The sequence below is a fragment of the Panthera tigris genome, chromosome A1 (genome assembly GCF_018350195.1).
Source record: "Panthera tigris isolate Pti1 chromosome A1, P.tigris_Pti1_mat1.1, whole genome shotgun sequence".
NCBI lineage: Eukaryota > Metazoa > Chordata > Mammalia > Carnivora > Felidae > Panthera > Panthera tigris.
In genome coordinates this window covers 208,009,336-208,022,695 of record NC_056660.1, presented here as the reverse complement: position 1 = coordinate 208,022,695, position 13,360 = coordinate 208,009,336, and the positions used below count along the sequence as shown (strand labels likewise).

The 13,360-nt window shown below is 36.6% G+C and overlaps 1 protein-coding gene across 1 annotated transcript in view; it reads left to right on the top strand.

Annotated features, from left to right (window-relative positions):
* The window catches only part of WDR70 (WD repeat domain 70), a 298,120-nt gene that overhangs the window by 249,721 nt on the left and 35,039 nt on the right, over positions 1–13,360 (top strand). Inside the window, exon 13 of the mRNA XM_007095461.3 lies at positions 141–279. Within this exon, the coding sequence (XP_007095523.1) occupies positions 141–279 (139 nt within the window). The remainder of the gene's footprint in view (positions 1–140; positions 280–13,360) is intronic.

The window sequence follows — 13,360 nt, the reverse complement described above, 5'->3', positions numbered from 1 at the left end:
TAAACAAAAAAATAAGTGCTTGAGTTACTGTAAGTCCTCTGTAAGAGTTACTTCTTATTACAATGGTGTTGTTTATATTGTATTTAACTCACTGTTGTAGGGTCATAAGCTTATGCTTATATACTGGTTTTTGTCTGTAGGACCGACTGCTGTTTCAGTCCAGATGATAAACTCGTGGTCACTGGGACATCTGTTCAAAGGGGATGTGGCAGCGGCAAACTTGTTTTCTTTGAGCGCCGGACTTTCCAAAGGGTGTATGAAATAGACATCACAGATGCGGTATGTAAATTCTTTTCTTCTCAGCCTTGAGAATGAAGTGAAGTTTGCCTCTTAGTCATCTTTTGTTTTGGTTTTAGTTTTTAAATAGAACATAAGCCCTGGCCCTTACAGTGCAATGGTAGTTGCTTTTTTTCTCTGGCACAGGAATTATTAGACTGGTGCAGATTGGCTGATCTACCCTTTCCCTTCCTTTGACCCAGTATTTCCTATGGGTCTGTCACACTTCAGTCATAATTTCAGCTGGGCTGAGGATGTTTGCCCCTCTGCCAACCAGTTTGAAGAGAGCAGAAGCTAACCTAATTATTATGTAGGCTGTAGAAACGAGTGTCCCACAGTGTGCATGTTTGTGAAGATTCAGGGATTGTGGACAGAAATGAAAGTTATGCCCTCGGAAAGTGATGAATTGTGTCATCGTTTCCTAAACCACAAAATCTTTGACAGAATTTGGCTTGCCAGAATTGTCATTGCTGTAAGACTGAGTTTCCGCTGAGCTCAATTTCTATTTAGTTATTTGGAAGCTTAAAACATTTCAGATTTAACTTCTGCTATCTAAAAAAAAAAAAAAAAAATCCACTAGTTTTCTTTACATATTTATATAAGTACTAAAACTCCAGCATGCGTACACTGATTCATTCATTCATTCATTCATTCCTGTCCTGAGACTGGAGCTGTATGTGATGCAGTAATAGTGAAGTTTCCCAGAGGAAAATCTGAATTCCTTTATAGTCTTTTAAAGTATGTATTATTATTTCGATAGTAAGGTAAGTCATTGTTATTTTCTGAATATGAAACAGACCAATTAATGTCTGTAAGTTTCCTTTGGCTCACTGTCAAATCCTTTAGCAATATCCTATATCTTAAACAGTGCCCTTAATGTAGGCTTCTCCAGTTGTTTCAGCTCTTTGTAAACAGTTGGGACATATTATGTACTTAAATGATTCAGACAATTGAACAACTGTTTTTAAATCACCAGTAAAAAGCTCCTGTCTCTAATGCTGTAGTATTACTATGGAGTCTTAATTTGTAGGCCCTAAATTTGAAACCATGGTATAGTTAGAGACAATGAAATAACAATGAGACTAATTCTAGATGAGTACTTGGGTTTTATAGATTCTAATCTCATGACATAATTTGAAATGTGCCAGCACTAATAATAATTTTTGGGGGGTACAGCCAAGAGCCAACTAAAATACTAGAATCAAAGCAAACACTCTTGACTCTATCAACTTTAATCTCAAAAAATAAAATTATTATAATTGGTTGTTCCAGAAGTAAGCCATGTTCTGTTATGCCTCTCAATGACTTTACATTTCAGGATTACTCATGGTGTTGTGGTTTTAAAGTATAATTAAAATTGAAACCTAAATAAATTAAGGGATGTGTGATTGCACTTTTAAGACACACTAGGTTTTTGTAGTGTATAGAACATGCCATTTACTGTGTTGCTCTGAGTTGCTTTTCTAGCTAGATCTTTTTCTCCATAGCCCTTATGGCCATTGCATCTATTGTATGTTTATTTGTTTTATCTGTGTTCTTCCACCAGGATGTAAGCCCACTAGAGCAGAAACTTTGTTGTGTTTGCTGTGATATCCTCAGTGCTTAGAACTGACAGATATACAGGTTGTATTTAATCAATAGTTATTGAATAAGTGAATGGTATCCTGGAGAAGTACATGTAATGCATACTGGAGAGCGCAAGTGTGTCTAAAGAGTGAGGCAGGAGAGATGGAAAAGTAACCTGATCTTGTATGCCATAATAAGAAGGTGACTTTGTCTTTGTTTGTTTGTTTGTTTGTTTGTTTGTTTATTTAAAAAATCGGAATGACACAATCAGATTTAGGCTTCAGAACAGTTAATTTTTACTGAAGTGTGAAGGTTAGATTTATAAGATTTCATTTGTGTATGAAGGCTGAGGTTTATTACTTGGGAAACTGAGTCAGTATTCTCTGAGATTAAAAAAGAAAGAAAAAAGAAAAGAAAGCAGAATTCGGAAGAAATATAGTGCATTGTTGATATGTTGAGCTTGAAATGCCAGCAGGATGTCTGGGTGGAGATAGTAGGCAGATGGGTACATGGGTTTGGTGCCGAAGAGAAGACACAATTTTGGGAGAAATATTTGCAGTTTTGTAGTTGAAATAGTGGCTGCTGATTAGTTTAAGGCACAAAGGATGGAGAATATGAGCCCTAGGAAACCTGAATCTTAAGGGATGAGCAAATGAAGAGAAGCAAACAAAAGAGAATGGTCATTAAGTAAATGGATTGTATCTTATATTGAATTATGTTAGAAAAGTCAGAAAACAGATTTTGAGATCCGTATTAATAGATGGGTGAAGAGAAAACTTCAAATAGGGACAAAGCCATGGCACTTTAAAGTGGTCTTTTACATAATTGATTTAAGATTTGTTTGCATTTTTGTTGTTAATATTAGACAACATTGTTTGTTTTGTTCTTTTGAAGTTTATTTGTTTTTGAGAGAGAGAGCACACAAACAGGGGAGGGGCAGAGAGAGAGAGGGAGAGAGAGAGAATCCCAAGCAGACTCTGTGTGCTATCAGCACAGAGCCCGACCCCGGCTCCATCTCACAAACTGAACCCTGAGACCATGACCTGAGCCGAAATCAAGAGTTGGACGCTTAACCGTGACTGAGCTGCCCAGGCCGCCCCATCCCCACCCCCTGTCCCAGACAGCACTGTGTTTGTTTACATAGTAAGTAGAATGTTATGTTAAAGGAACTTTAAAATGTCTCTTTGATTTATTTTCTGAAGTTTTAAGTCTTCTTGGAATGTAAGAAAATAAGTATATTCTTTGGAATGGATAAAGAGGGTGGGCATTTTGCTAGAAGGACCAAAAATAGCTCTTCTTTTATTGTGTTTTTGTCATTAAAAACCAGAATAGTCATTTCTTTTGGAAATACCGCACTCTGCTGTGGTAAGGTACTTAACTATGTTGAGTTTTAATTTACATAAAAGACAACATCTCATCCTTCCTATCAGCAGTTAGTGGTGTGCTTGCTCGACTAGGCACAGACAACGGTGGCTTCAGGTCTATCCTAGATGAATCCATTTACTTGAATAAAATACTAGTGATTGTATTCCCACATCCTCTTCTAAAATAAAAAAATACACCCCTACATCATTATATTTTAGAATGCCAAGCTCGGCACGTATATGGAACCAAATATTGTCTTCAGTCAGGGATGTTAACAGCTATACAGTTTCCTAATAACTAAAAACTATACTATAATTTTCACAATAAATAGCTTTTAAAAACATAATAATTGCATTTTCCTTATTTATTTTTGAAACAAACTTAAAGGAAAAACTAGTTTTAATTCTAGTCTCTGCATTGTCATATGCTCTGAAAATTTTTTTTCTCTATTCAACGTAGAGACACTCTTCACTAGGAAATGACAAACGTTTCTCTAACATTTACTATTTTTATTGTATGATGTTCATACACGTTTTACAATTCCGAAATTATTTTTAGATGTTTCTCTGTAGTTCAATTGTGTTTACTCAACTTAAAAAAAGTGCATATTTCTCATTTATCATCTAATTTTTTATGATTCGGGTAGTGTGCTTAGCCTCCTTTCTAAGATAAATTCCAGAATATAACTTGAATCTTGAGTTTTACAAGCTCACTTTAGTTTTTGTGTAAGATGGGGTTCTAAGCTTTTATATATTGTGTAAAAGGCTACCATTACTCTATTTTATGTGATCAAAGTATAGGAGAGAAAGAATGAACAAAATATAATTTGGAGATGTTGTATCATTTTTTTTTTTTAAATAATTATGTTTGGAAGAAACATAGACAGTTTCAAACCTTTTCAAAGTTCTAGTTATTTCAGGAAATGCCCTGAAATAACGTTATGGTCTATTATTAACTTAGTGATTTTTCATCAAACTATAATTTGTTATAAAATGACTAACAGAATTTCCCTCTTTTTAACTAATATAAATCAAAGGACATGATTTATACAATTATTCTAACATTACCATTTATACTCTTTAACCCAAGCATAATGGAATAAAGTTTTTTGACCTGGTATTATTTAAGATGTTAGCCTCTTCACCTCAGTTGCTTTCAGAAATAATTTACCCAAAAGAAATTGGGTAAAGAGGAAAAGAGTGAAAAAGAAGCAGCGCCTGGGTGGCTCATTTGGTTAAGCATCCGACTCTTGGTTTTGGCTCAGGTCATGATCTCATGGTTCGTGTGTGCAAGCCCCGCATCAGGCTCTGCACTGACAGTGTGGAGCCTGCTTGGGATTCCATCTCTCCCTTTCTCTCTGCCCCTCCCCTGCACTCTCTCTCCTGTCTCTCTCTCTCAGAAATAAATAAATAAACACTAAAAAAAATGTTTAAGGAAAAAAAGTAGAAAGGCAAAAAGCCAGAAATTTCACACTTGATCCTGACTATTCTTCTGATTTGTTAGCTTATGTGCTTTGGTGAGGGAACTCTGTTTCTGTGAACATTGGCTGAACAAAGTGAGGAATAGAAGGAAAAAAAATCAAACTTCTATTTACAAAACTTGGCTATAGCATCTAGCAAACTGATCTGGTATATGGCCACTTAAGGAAAAGGAAGGGAAATTTGCTTTGGTATTTTCAACTAGACTGCTTTATTTCATTCATTCATTCATTCGTTTGTTCATTCATTTTCAACTAAACTGCTTTAGATATTTCAAAGTTGATTGAGAATACAAGTACCAACAGAAGAAATACAATAGCATTTTAAGGAAGAAAAAAGATTCATTTGTGACTAAAACATATCTGATTATCTTTAGGAACATTATTTAACCACCAAAGAGAACGTATAGAGCAAGGATTATCCAAGGTTTTTGCTTCTTTTCTACCATTACTTGTTCTCCAGAATATCCCCTTCCTGTGAGAAATGAAATCTAGATTATGCACATCTCATTTATGTTATTTAAGAAAGAAAACTCAGAATGTCAAGTAATTGGTATAATCAGTTTGAGTTCTTATTATTAATTTTTTTCATGGATCCAACTCTACAGTTAGAGAAAGTGTATATTCTGGATCTGTCTTCCTGGGACTTTATCAACTATTTGCATCTTCATCAAATGGAGGAAAGTGAAATAAAAACAATGACTTTTCTGTTTATTATTAACTCTGGCCTTCCCCTAAAAGATAGGGAGAACTTGAAGTTTTTCTGCCAGATTTATTTATTTACTTACTTACTACAGGCTGTATTCCTGCCCCTTATTATCATGGGTACTGATTGAAAAATACATAATTATTGTCAAAATTATATTAATTAAATTATAGCATATATATGTACCAAAGGAAGGAGAAATATTTTATTTAAGACCTATTTATCTTATTATGGAGATAGTCTATTAGATACACTAAGGAGAAAGTGAGGTCCATATTGTGTTTAAAAAAATGGTTTCTTTTTTCTTTTAATATTTATTTATTTTTGTGAGAGAGAAAGAGAGAGAGAGCAAGCGTGAGCGGGGCAGGGGCAGAGAGAGGGAGGGAGACACAGAATGGGAAGCAGACTCCAGGCTCTGAGCTGTCAGCACAGAGCCTGATGTGGGGCTTGAACTCACAGACCACAAAATCATGACCTGAACCAAAGTCGGATGTTTAATCGACTGAGCCACCCAGGAGCCCCTAAAAAAAAAAATGATTTCTTTTGAAGAAAAAAAAAACACTTCTATAAACATATCAACCATGTTTCCTTCTTTATTTAATTAGGTGAAGTTCTGATGGGAACTTGAATTTACATTATTTTTCCTTAACTTGAAAGCTCTGATTCTTCATATATATCAGTGAGGACTATATCCTATTAGCTCTTGGGTTTTTTTATTTCTTTGTTTCTTAGAGAGAGTGCGAGCACAGGGAGAGAAGGGCAGAGGGAGGAAGAGAGAGAATCTTAAGCAGGCTCCATGCTTAAGATTAAGAGTCTAATGGGCTTGATGCGGGGCTCAATCCTATAACCCTGGGATCATGATCTGACCTGAAATCAAGACTTGGGCGTTCAATCAACTAAGCCACCCAGGCACCTCAACTTTTTGGTATTTTAATGTATTTTCTGGCTATAAATGTAGTACATATTGAATCTAAAAATCTGACAATGTAGAAAAGATCACTAAGAAAGTAAATAGCATATCTAATCATGGCACACATAGATTATTCCCCATATGACATTTAAATTAATAAATTTTGATGTCCAAGAAAATTGCTGTATTTGTTAACCTAAAGAATGACCTATAACATAGAATGAAAGTATTACTGCTTTCATTTCACATAACAAATTTTTGTGTTTTTCTTAGCAGAGTGTATTGATATTTTAAATCCAAAGAGATTTAAGGGAAAGAATAAATGGTTATAACAAAGCCATAAAATAATGGACCCATCACAAAGCTAGCTAGCTATTTATCTTAATTTATAAGTGTAAGGAACATGCTGACCATTCCGACTACAATCATCCTCCATTATTTGTACATATGTAAGAGAGCAGAAAGGTCATTCAAATTAATGGCTATTCCAGAAGTCCTCAGAAATGGCTTTGGAAAGTATCTTTGTTCTTACATTTGAGTATGGATATAACCACTCTGGAAATTCACTTCAAACAAATTAATGAAGCTAGGCTTGTGATAGCTGGTCTCTGGAGAATTGAACAACTCCTCTCTTCTTTCATTTCATACTGGGAGTAGACTAATGATCTGTCTCACTGATAGAAGATTCCAGCTCAGGCAGAATTGCACCTCTTTAAGTGCTTTCTAGAAATAAAGGAATCAAGCAATGTCTTTGCCCAGCCAGGATCATACAGGTAATAGTACACAGAGGAAACTGGAGCTATTGACAGTGTGAATGCCAACTGAAAATAAACTCAAAAGAAAAATTATATTTGGCATTTATCTGCCTTCTAAAATACAGTGAAACCTTCCTAATGTGAAGCTCAGGGGATGGAAAAAATGGGCTTTGAGTTTAACTAGCTTTCCATTATCTGATTTTTATTAAAGAGTAATCAGGCAGCTGGTTGACTAGGGAATAGCAGTTGCTTTGAATTATGTATTATTTTGAATAAAGCAGCATCAGCTTAATGAAATTTTGCTGTAATTCACTTTCTTGGGAGGATTAAACAATGCAGATTCTCTATGGATACTGATTAACATATTTGTACTTAATAAAATATGTGTATTTCCCAACAGCCAAGTGATAAGACAGTATATTCAACATAGGTCTTTGGAGCATTTGCTCTTTGGGAACAGGAAGGCAGGGTACATGAGCACTGGTCGTTACCTGGTCTTCCGAGATGTATGAATACTTGATGAAGAACTTGGGAGTAAGTAGAAAATAATGCAGTTTTAATGTAAATCTGCCAGTACAACAGTTACATGGTTCTTTCTCTAGCACTACCTTTTTTAGGGTCAAGAGCTAATTTCCAACATGGCCATTAGGACAGTGTCTTATTGTCAGGATGCACAATGATCAGCGCCTACTACTTTCTGTAGGAGTATTTTCTTTAATCACTGAAGAAAAGGTATGCCATTGGGCTATGATGAAAAACAATATTGCATTTTGGCTGCTTCTGTGGTTTGGATTACTAAATTATTTCTTGAGGCAAGCAGCATACTTATGAGAGTTCAATTTAAACAGTACTGGACCGGGGTGCCTGGGTGGCTCAGTTGGTTGAGTGTCCAACTCTTGATCTGGCTCAGTTTATGATCTTACAGTTTGTGGGCTTGAGCCCCGCATTGGGCTCCTTGCTGAGCATGGAGCCTGTGAATATTCTCTCTCTCTCTCTCTCTCTCTCTCTCTCTCTCTTTCTCTCACTCTCTCACTCTCTCACTCTCTCTGTCCTTCTGCCCCCTCCCCCACTCTTTCTGCAAATATATACATACATATACACACATACACACATACATACATACACACATAGATACATACATAAACTTGGACCTCAGCTGGAGTCCCCTGCTGAGTTAGCTGTTAGCTTCACAATGTCCAAGGGGGTGCTGGTATCAGTAAGACTTGATGAAATTACTTCTCGTTGCGGATAAAACTATCATGTTGTGGATGTTCCAGGACAGTAGTTCTCAGGACTTGAAGAATACAGTTGAGTACTCATCTGTAGGCACATGCAAATAGTAAAGAAATCCCTGATGTTTTGGTAATATCTGCCTTATCAAGTCATTCACTGTTTTTAAGTAAGGAAAATGATAAGAACTAATTTAGTGCTGACTCATTGTTATTATTTTTGAAAATTATACAATAAAATCTATCCTTTTAAAAAATGTTCAGTTCAGTGATTTTTAACACATGTATGGATTTATGTAGCCACCATCAGCACAGTCAGGGTACAGAACAGCTCCATCACCCCCAAAACACTTCTTTGTGCTCTGCTTCTGGGGTCACACACTCGCTGCCTCCCCTGCCCCCCTCTCCTAACCCCTAGTGTTCACTGATCTGTGCTCCACTGTAGTACTACCTTTTCAAGAACTTGTCTTCTATATGGATTCATATCGTATAACCTTCTTAGACCAACATCTTTTGGCAGAATGCTTTTGAGATTCATCCAGGTCATGGTGTGTATTGATTTGGTTGTTACATTTTATTGCCAATAGTATTCCACTGTGTGGGGATAGCACAGTTTACTGCAGGACATGTGATTGTTTCCAGTTTTTAGAGATTATGTATAGAACTGCCATAAGCATTCATATCTCAGTTCATTCATTTCTCTAGAGTAAAAACCTAAGAGTAGGCTTCCTAGGTCATACAGTGAGTATGTGATTATTTTTAAAAGAAAATGCCAAGCTGTTCTTCCGATTAACAGCACCGTGTTGCATTTTTACCATCGGTGTATTTCTTTTCCACTTGCTCAATATCCCCACCAAAACTCTGTGTTGTTGAAGCACCAGTTTTCCAAATTTTTTTGAAATTCTTTAAATCAGGTTTAAACCAAGGTTGTTTGTGTTCTTCTTGTTAAGTTTTCAGAGTCCTTTATCTATTCTAGACACCAAGTTCTTTTTTAGGTTAAGTTCTTTTTAGGATATTTGCAAATATTTCCTCCTAGTCTCTTGCTTATTTTTTTCTTTTTCTTAGTTGTGTATTTTACAAAGCAAAAGATTTTAATGTTGATAAAACCTAACTTATCAGTTTTTTCTTTATAGAGTGTACTTTTGGTGTCATGTCTAAGAGCTCCTTGACTGACCCCAGATCACCCAGATTTTCTTCTAAAAATTTTATGCCTTATATTTAGGTCTGGTGGTCCAGTTTGGGCTAAATTTGATGAAATGGAGGGAGGCATTAAGTTGAGGCAGGGCCTGGACTAGGGCCAGGCTCAAGCACAAAATTTAAGGAGGTGCCAAATAACTCAGTAATCAAGATAAATGACATTTAAAAATTTTTTTTCTTTTAATGTTTATTTATTTTTGAGAGACAGAGAGAAACAGAGAACAAGCAGGGGAGGAACAGAGAGAGAGGGAGACACAGAATGTGAAGCAAGGCTCTAGGCTCTGAGCTGTCAGGACAGAGCCCGACGCGGGGCTCGAACCCATGAACCATGAGATCATGACCTGAGCCGAAGTCAGTCGCTTAGCTGACTGAGCCACGCAGGCACCCCGAGATAAATGACATTTTAATGCAACATTATAAAAAATGAAAATCAATGCAAAAAATCCAGGATGAATAATATACCAGTGTTTTAAACAAAAGTGGGATGAATAACAGTGCTGTGCCAAGCTGTATTAAAGCTTAAGGCAAAAGGAAAACTGAGTTGGACTCACCTGTCTTTTTCAAATTTTGATATTTTTGTGCATCACAGATTTGGGGTGGGGGATAGAGGAAGTACCAGAATGAGAGAAATGGTAAACTCACTTCTGCTTCAGTGATGCTTTGAATTTGGGACTAATTCCCCAATCCACCTATACTATTTACTTTTCAGAGTCCTCGAGTAGGTGTTCCATGCCTTCTGTCTTATATAACTGTGTTCGGAGGGAGGACTGAGTGGAATGTTTCCTTTGTCTCACCCAAACCAGTTTTCTTTTTTCTTTTTTTTTTTTTCATTAAAAAAATGACAATGGTAATGGAAAATGCATAATGAAGTAGTACAGATTGCAGTAGATGTGACTAGGAGGAAGCTTCTAAGATTCCTGCACGTTTGTGAGGACGTTCATATCATAGGAAGTAAAATACTGTCATTGATCTTGGTGTAGGTCCCTTCTCCTATTCTGGTGGCATGTTCCCTTGACATAACTGCGCCACAGGCAAAGCTCCTGGCTTTTGCTTAATTAGCTGCCATCTGGCATCAAGCATACTTTGTTCAGTTTCTCAATATGATCTTCCAGAATCTGTCTCCTGTTCTGTGAACCACAGCTTACCTCTTTTATATGAAATTTAGACTTACTCTTAAGAGAAGATTTTGCAGCCCTCCCAAAGAGTTCATTCCTGTTGAAATCTCTTACCATCAGATCTTTTTCTTTTTCCTCTGTACTTTAGCCTCACATTCGTATGCTTAGAGCCCACATCCTTTACTCCAGTCCTCATGGAGTTGGAGAACAGCTGGCCAACATCCTCTGTTTCCTCTTATAAAGTTTCTGTTCAGTCTTGTCTAAGGGAACCAAACTTAGTTGTTTTTTTTTTTTTTTTAAACATTTCCTTGTGGCTCATATTTTCTCAACATTTCTCTTATCTCTGATACTCTCTTTTCAGCCATGCTCTTCTTTGAAATAATGGTTGCTATAGGAATTCACATTCAAAGTCTATAGTGAGATGCCTTTCCTGTAATTATCTATTTGAGAATCTGTGTGAAATGATCTCATTTTTAGAGTTATATTGAGTTGAAGTGGCAATCACATGCTACTTTAGACTTCATAAATCATTGAAAGCGAAAGAATGAGGACCAAAAGGAGGGCTTGTTCAGTTTAATAGTTTACTCATTTTCTAGTGACATTTAACCCTGTAACATGCTATATTAAAAGGCATCTGCTACTTATTGGTGTCAGCAGTTTCAAAGAAATGTTTTCTGTTTACTGTTTTGCTTCCATTTCTGGACAAGTGAAAACAGTGGCAAAAGTCAGTATTACCCTTTTGATTAAATAGAAACATTTTTTCTCTTCTCTACATGAGAGTTTGGGATTTTATTTAATTGGTATTTAAACTTATTTATATTTCCTTGTATAGATACGATTACCATGAACGACAAAACTGAGTGAAGAATTAGCCACTTGATAGTACAACCCTGAAGGAGAAAAATACTTGACTCCTTTACAAAATATCAGAAAAGAAAAACTTGATTTTTTTACATTAAATATAATTTATTGTCAAAATGTTTTCCATTCAACACCCAGTGCTTATCCCAACAGGTGCCCTCCTCAATGCCCATCACCCACTTTCCCCTCTCTCCCACCCCCCATCAATCCTCAGTTTGTTCTCAGTATTTAAGAGTCTCTTATGGTTTGCCTCCTTCCTTCCCTGTAACTTTTTTTTCCCCCTTCCCCTCCCCCCTGGTCTTCTGTTAAGTTTCTCAGGATCCACATAAGAGTGAAAACATATGGTATCTGTCTTTCTCTGTATGACTTATTTCACTTAGCATCACACTCTCCAGTTCCATCCACGTTGCTACAAAAGGCCATATTTCATTCTTTGTCATTGCCACGTAGTATTCCATTGTGTATATAAACCACAATTTCTTTCTCCATTCATCAGTTGATGGACATTTAGGCTCTTCCCATAATTTGGCTATTGTTGAAAGTGCTGCTGTAAACATTGGGGTACAAGTGCCCCCATGCATCAGCACTCCTGTATCCCTTGGGTAAATTCCTAGCAGTGCTATTGCTGGGTCATAGGGTAGATCTATTTTTAATTTTCTGAGGAACCTCCACACTGTTTTCCAGAGCGGCTGCACCAGTTTGCATTCCCACCAACAGTGCAAGAGGGTTCCCGTTTCTCTGCATCCTCTCCAGCATCTATAGTCTCCTGATTTGTTCATTTTAGCCACTCTAACCGGCATGAGGTGGTATCTCAGTGTGGTTTGGATTTGTATTTCCCTGATGAGGAGTGACATTGAGCATCTTTTCATGTGCCTGTTGGCCATCTGGATGTCTTCTTTAGAAAAGTGTCTATTCATGTTTTCTGCCCATTTCTTCACTGGATTATTTGTTTTTCGGGTGTGGAGTTTGGTGAGTTCTTTACAGATTTTGGATACTATTCCTTTGTCTGATATGTCGTTTGCAAATATCTTTTCCCATTCCATTGGTTGTCTTTTAGTTTTGTTGATTGTTTCCTTTGCAGTGCAGAAGCTTTTTGTCTTCATGAGGTCCCAATAGTTCATTTTTGCTTTTAATTCTCTTGCCTTTGGAGATGTGTCAAGTAAGAAATTGCTACGGCTGAGGTCAGAGAGGTTTTTTCCTGCTTTCTCCTCTAGGGTTTTGATGGTTTCCTGTCTCACATTCAGGTCTTTCATCCATTTTAACTTTATTTTTATGAATGGTGTAAGAAAGTGGTCTAGTTTCAACCTTCTGCATGTTGCTGTCCAGTTCTCCCAGCACCATTTGTTAAAGAGAGTGTCTTTTTTCCATTGGATATTCTTTCCTGCTTTGCCAAAGATTAGTTGGCCATACATTTGTGGGTCCAATTCTGGAGTCTCTATTCTAGTCCATTGGTCTATGTGTCTGTTTTTGTGCCAATACCATGCTGTCTTGATGATTACAGCTTTGTAGTAGAGGCTAAAGTCTGGGATTGTGATGCCTCCCACTTTGGTTTTCTTCAATATTACTTTTTGCAAATGACGTGATACTCTACATGGAAAACCCGACAGACTCCACCAAAAGTCTGCTAGAACTGATACATGAATTCAGCAAAGTCGAAGGATACAAAATTAATGTACAGAAATCGGTTGCATTTTTATACACCAATAATGAAGCAACAGAAAGAGAAATAAAGAAACTGATCCCATTCACACTTGCACCAAGAATCATAAAATACCTAGGAATAAACCTAACCAAAGATGTAAAAGATCCGTATGCTGAAAGCTATAGAAAGCTTATGAAGGAAATTGAAGAAGATACAAAGAAATGGAAAAGCATTCCATGCTTATGGATTGGAAGAATAAAT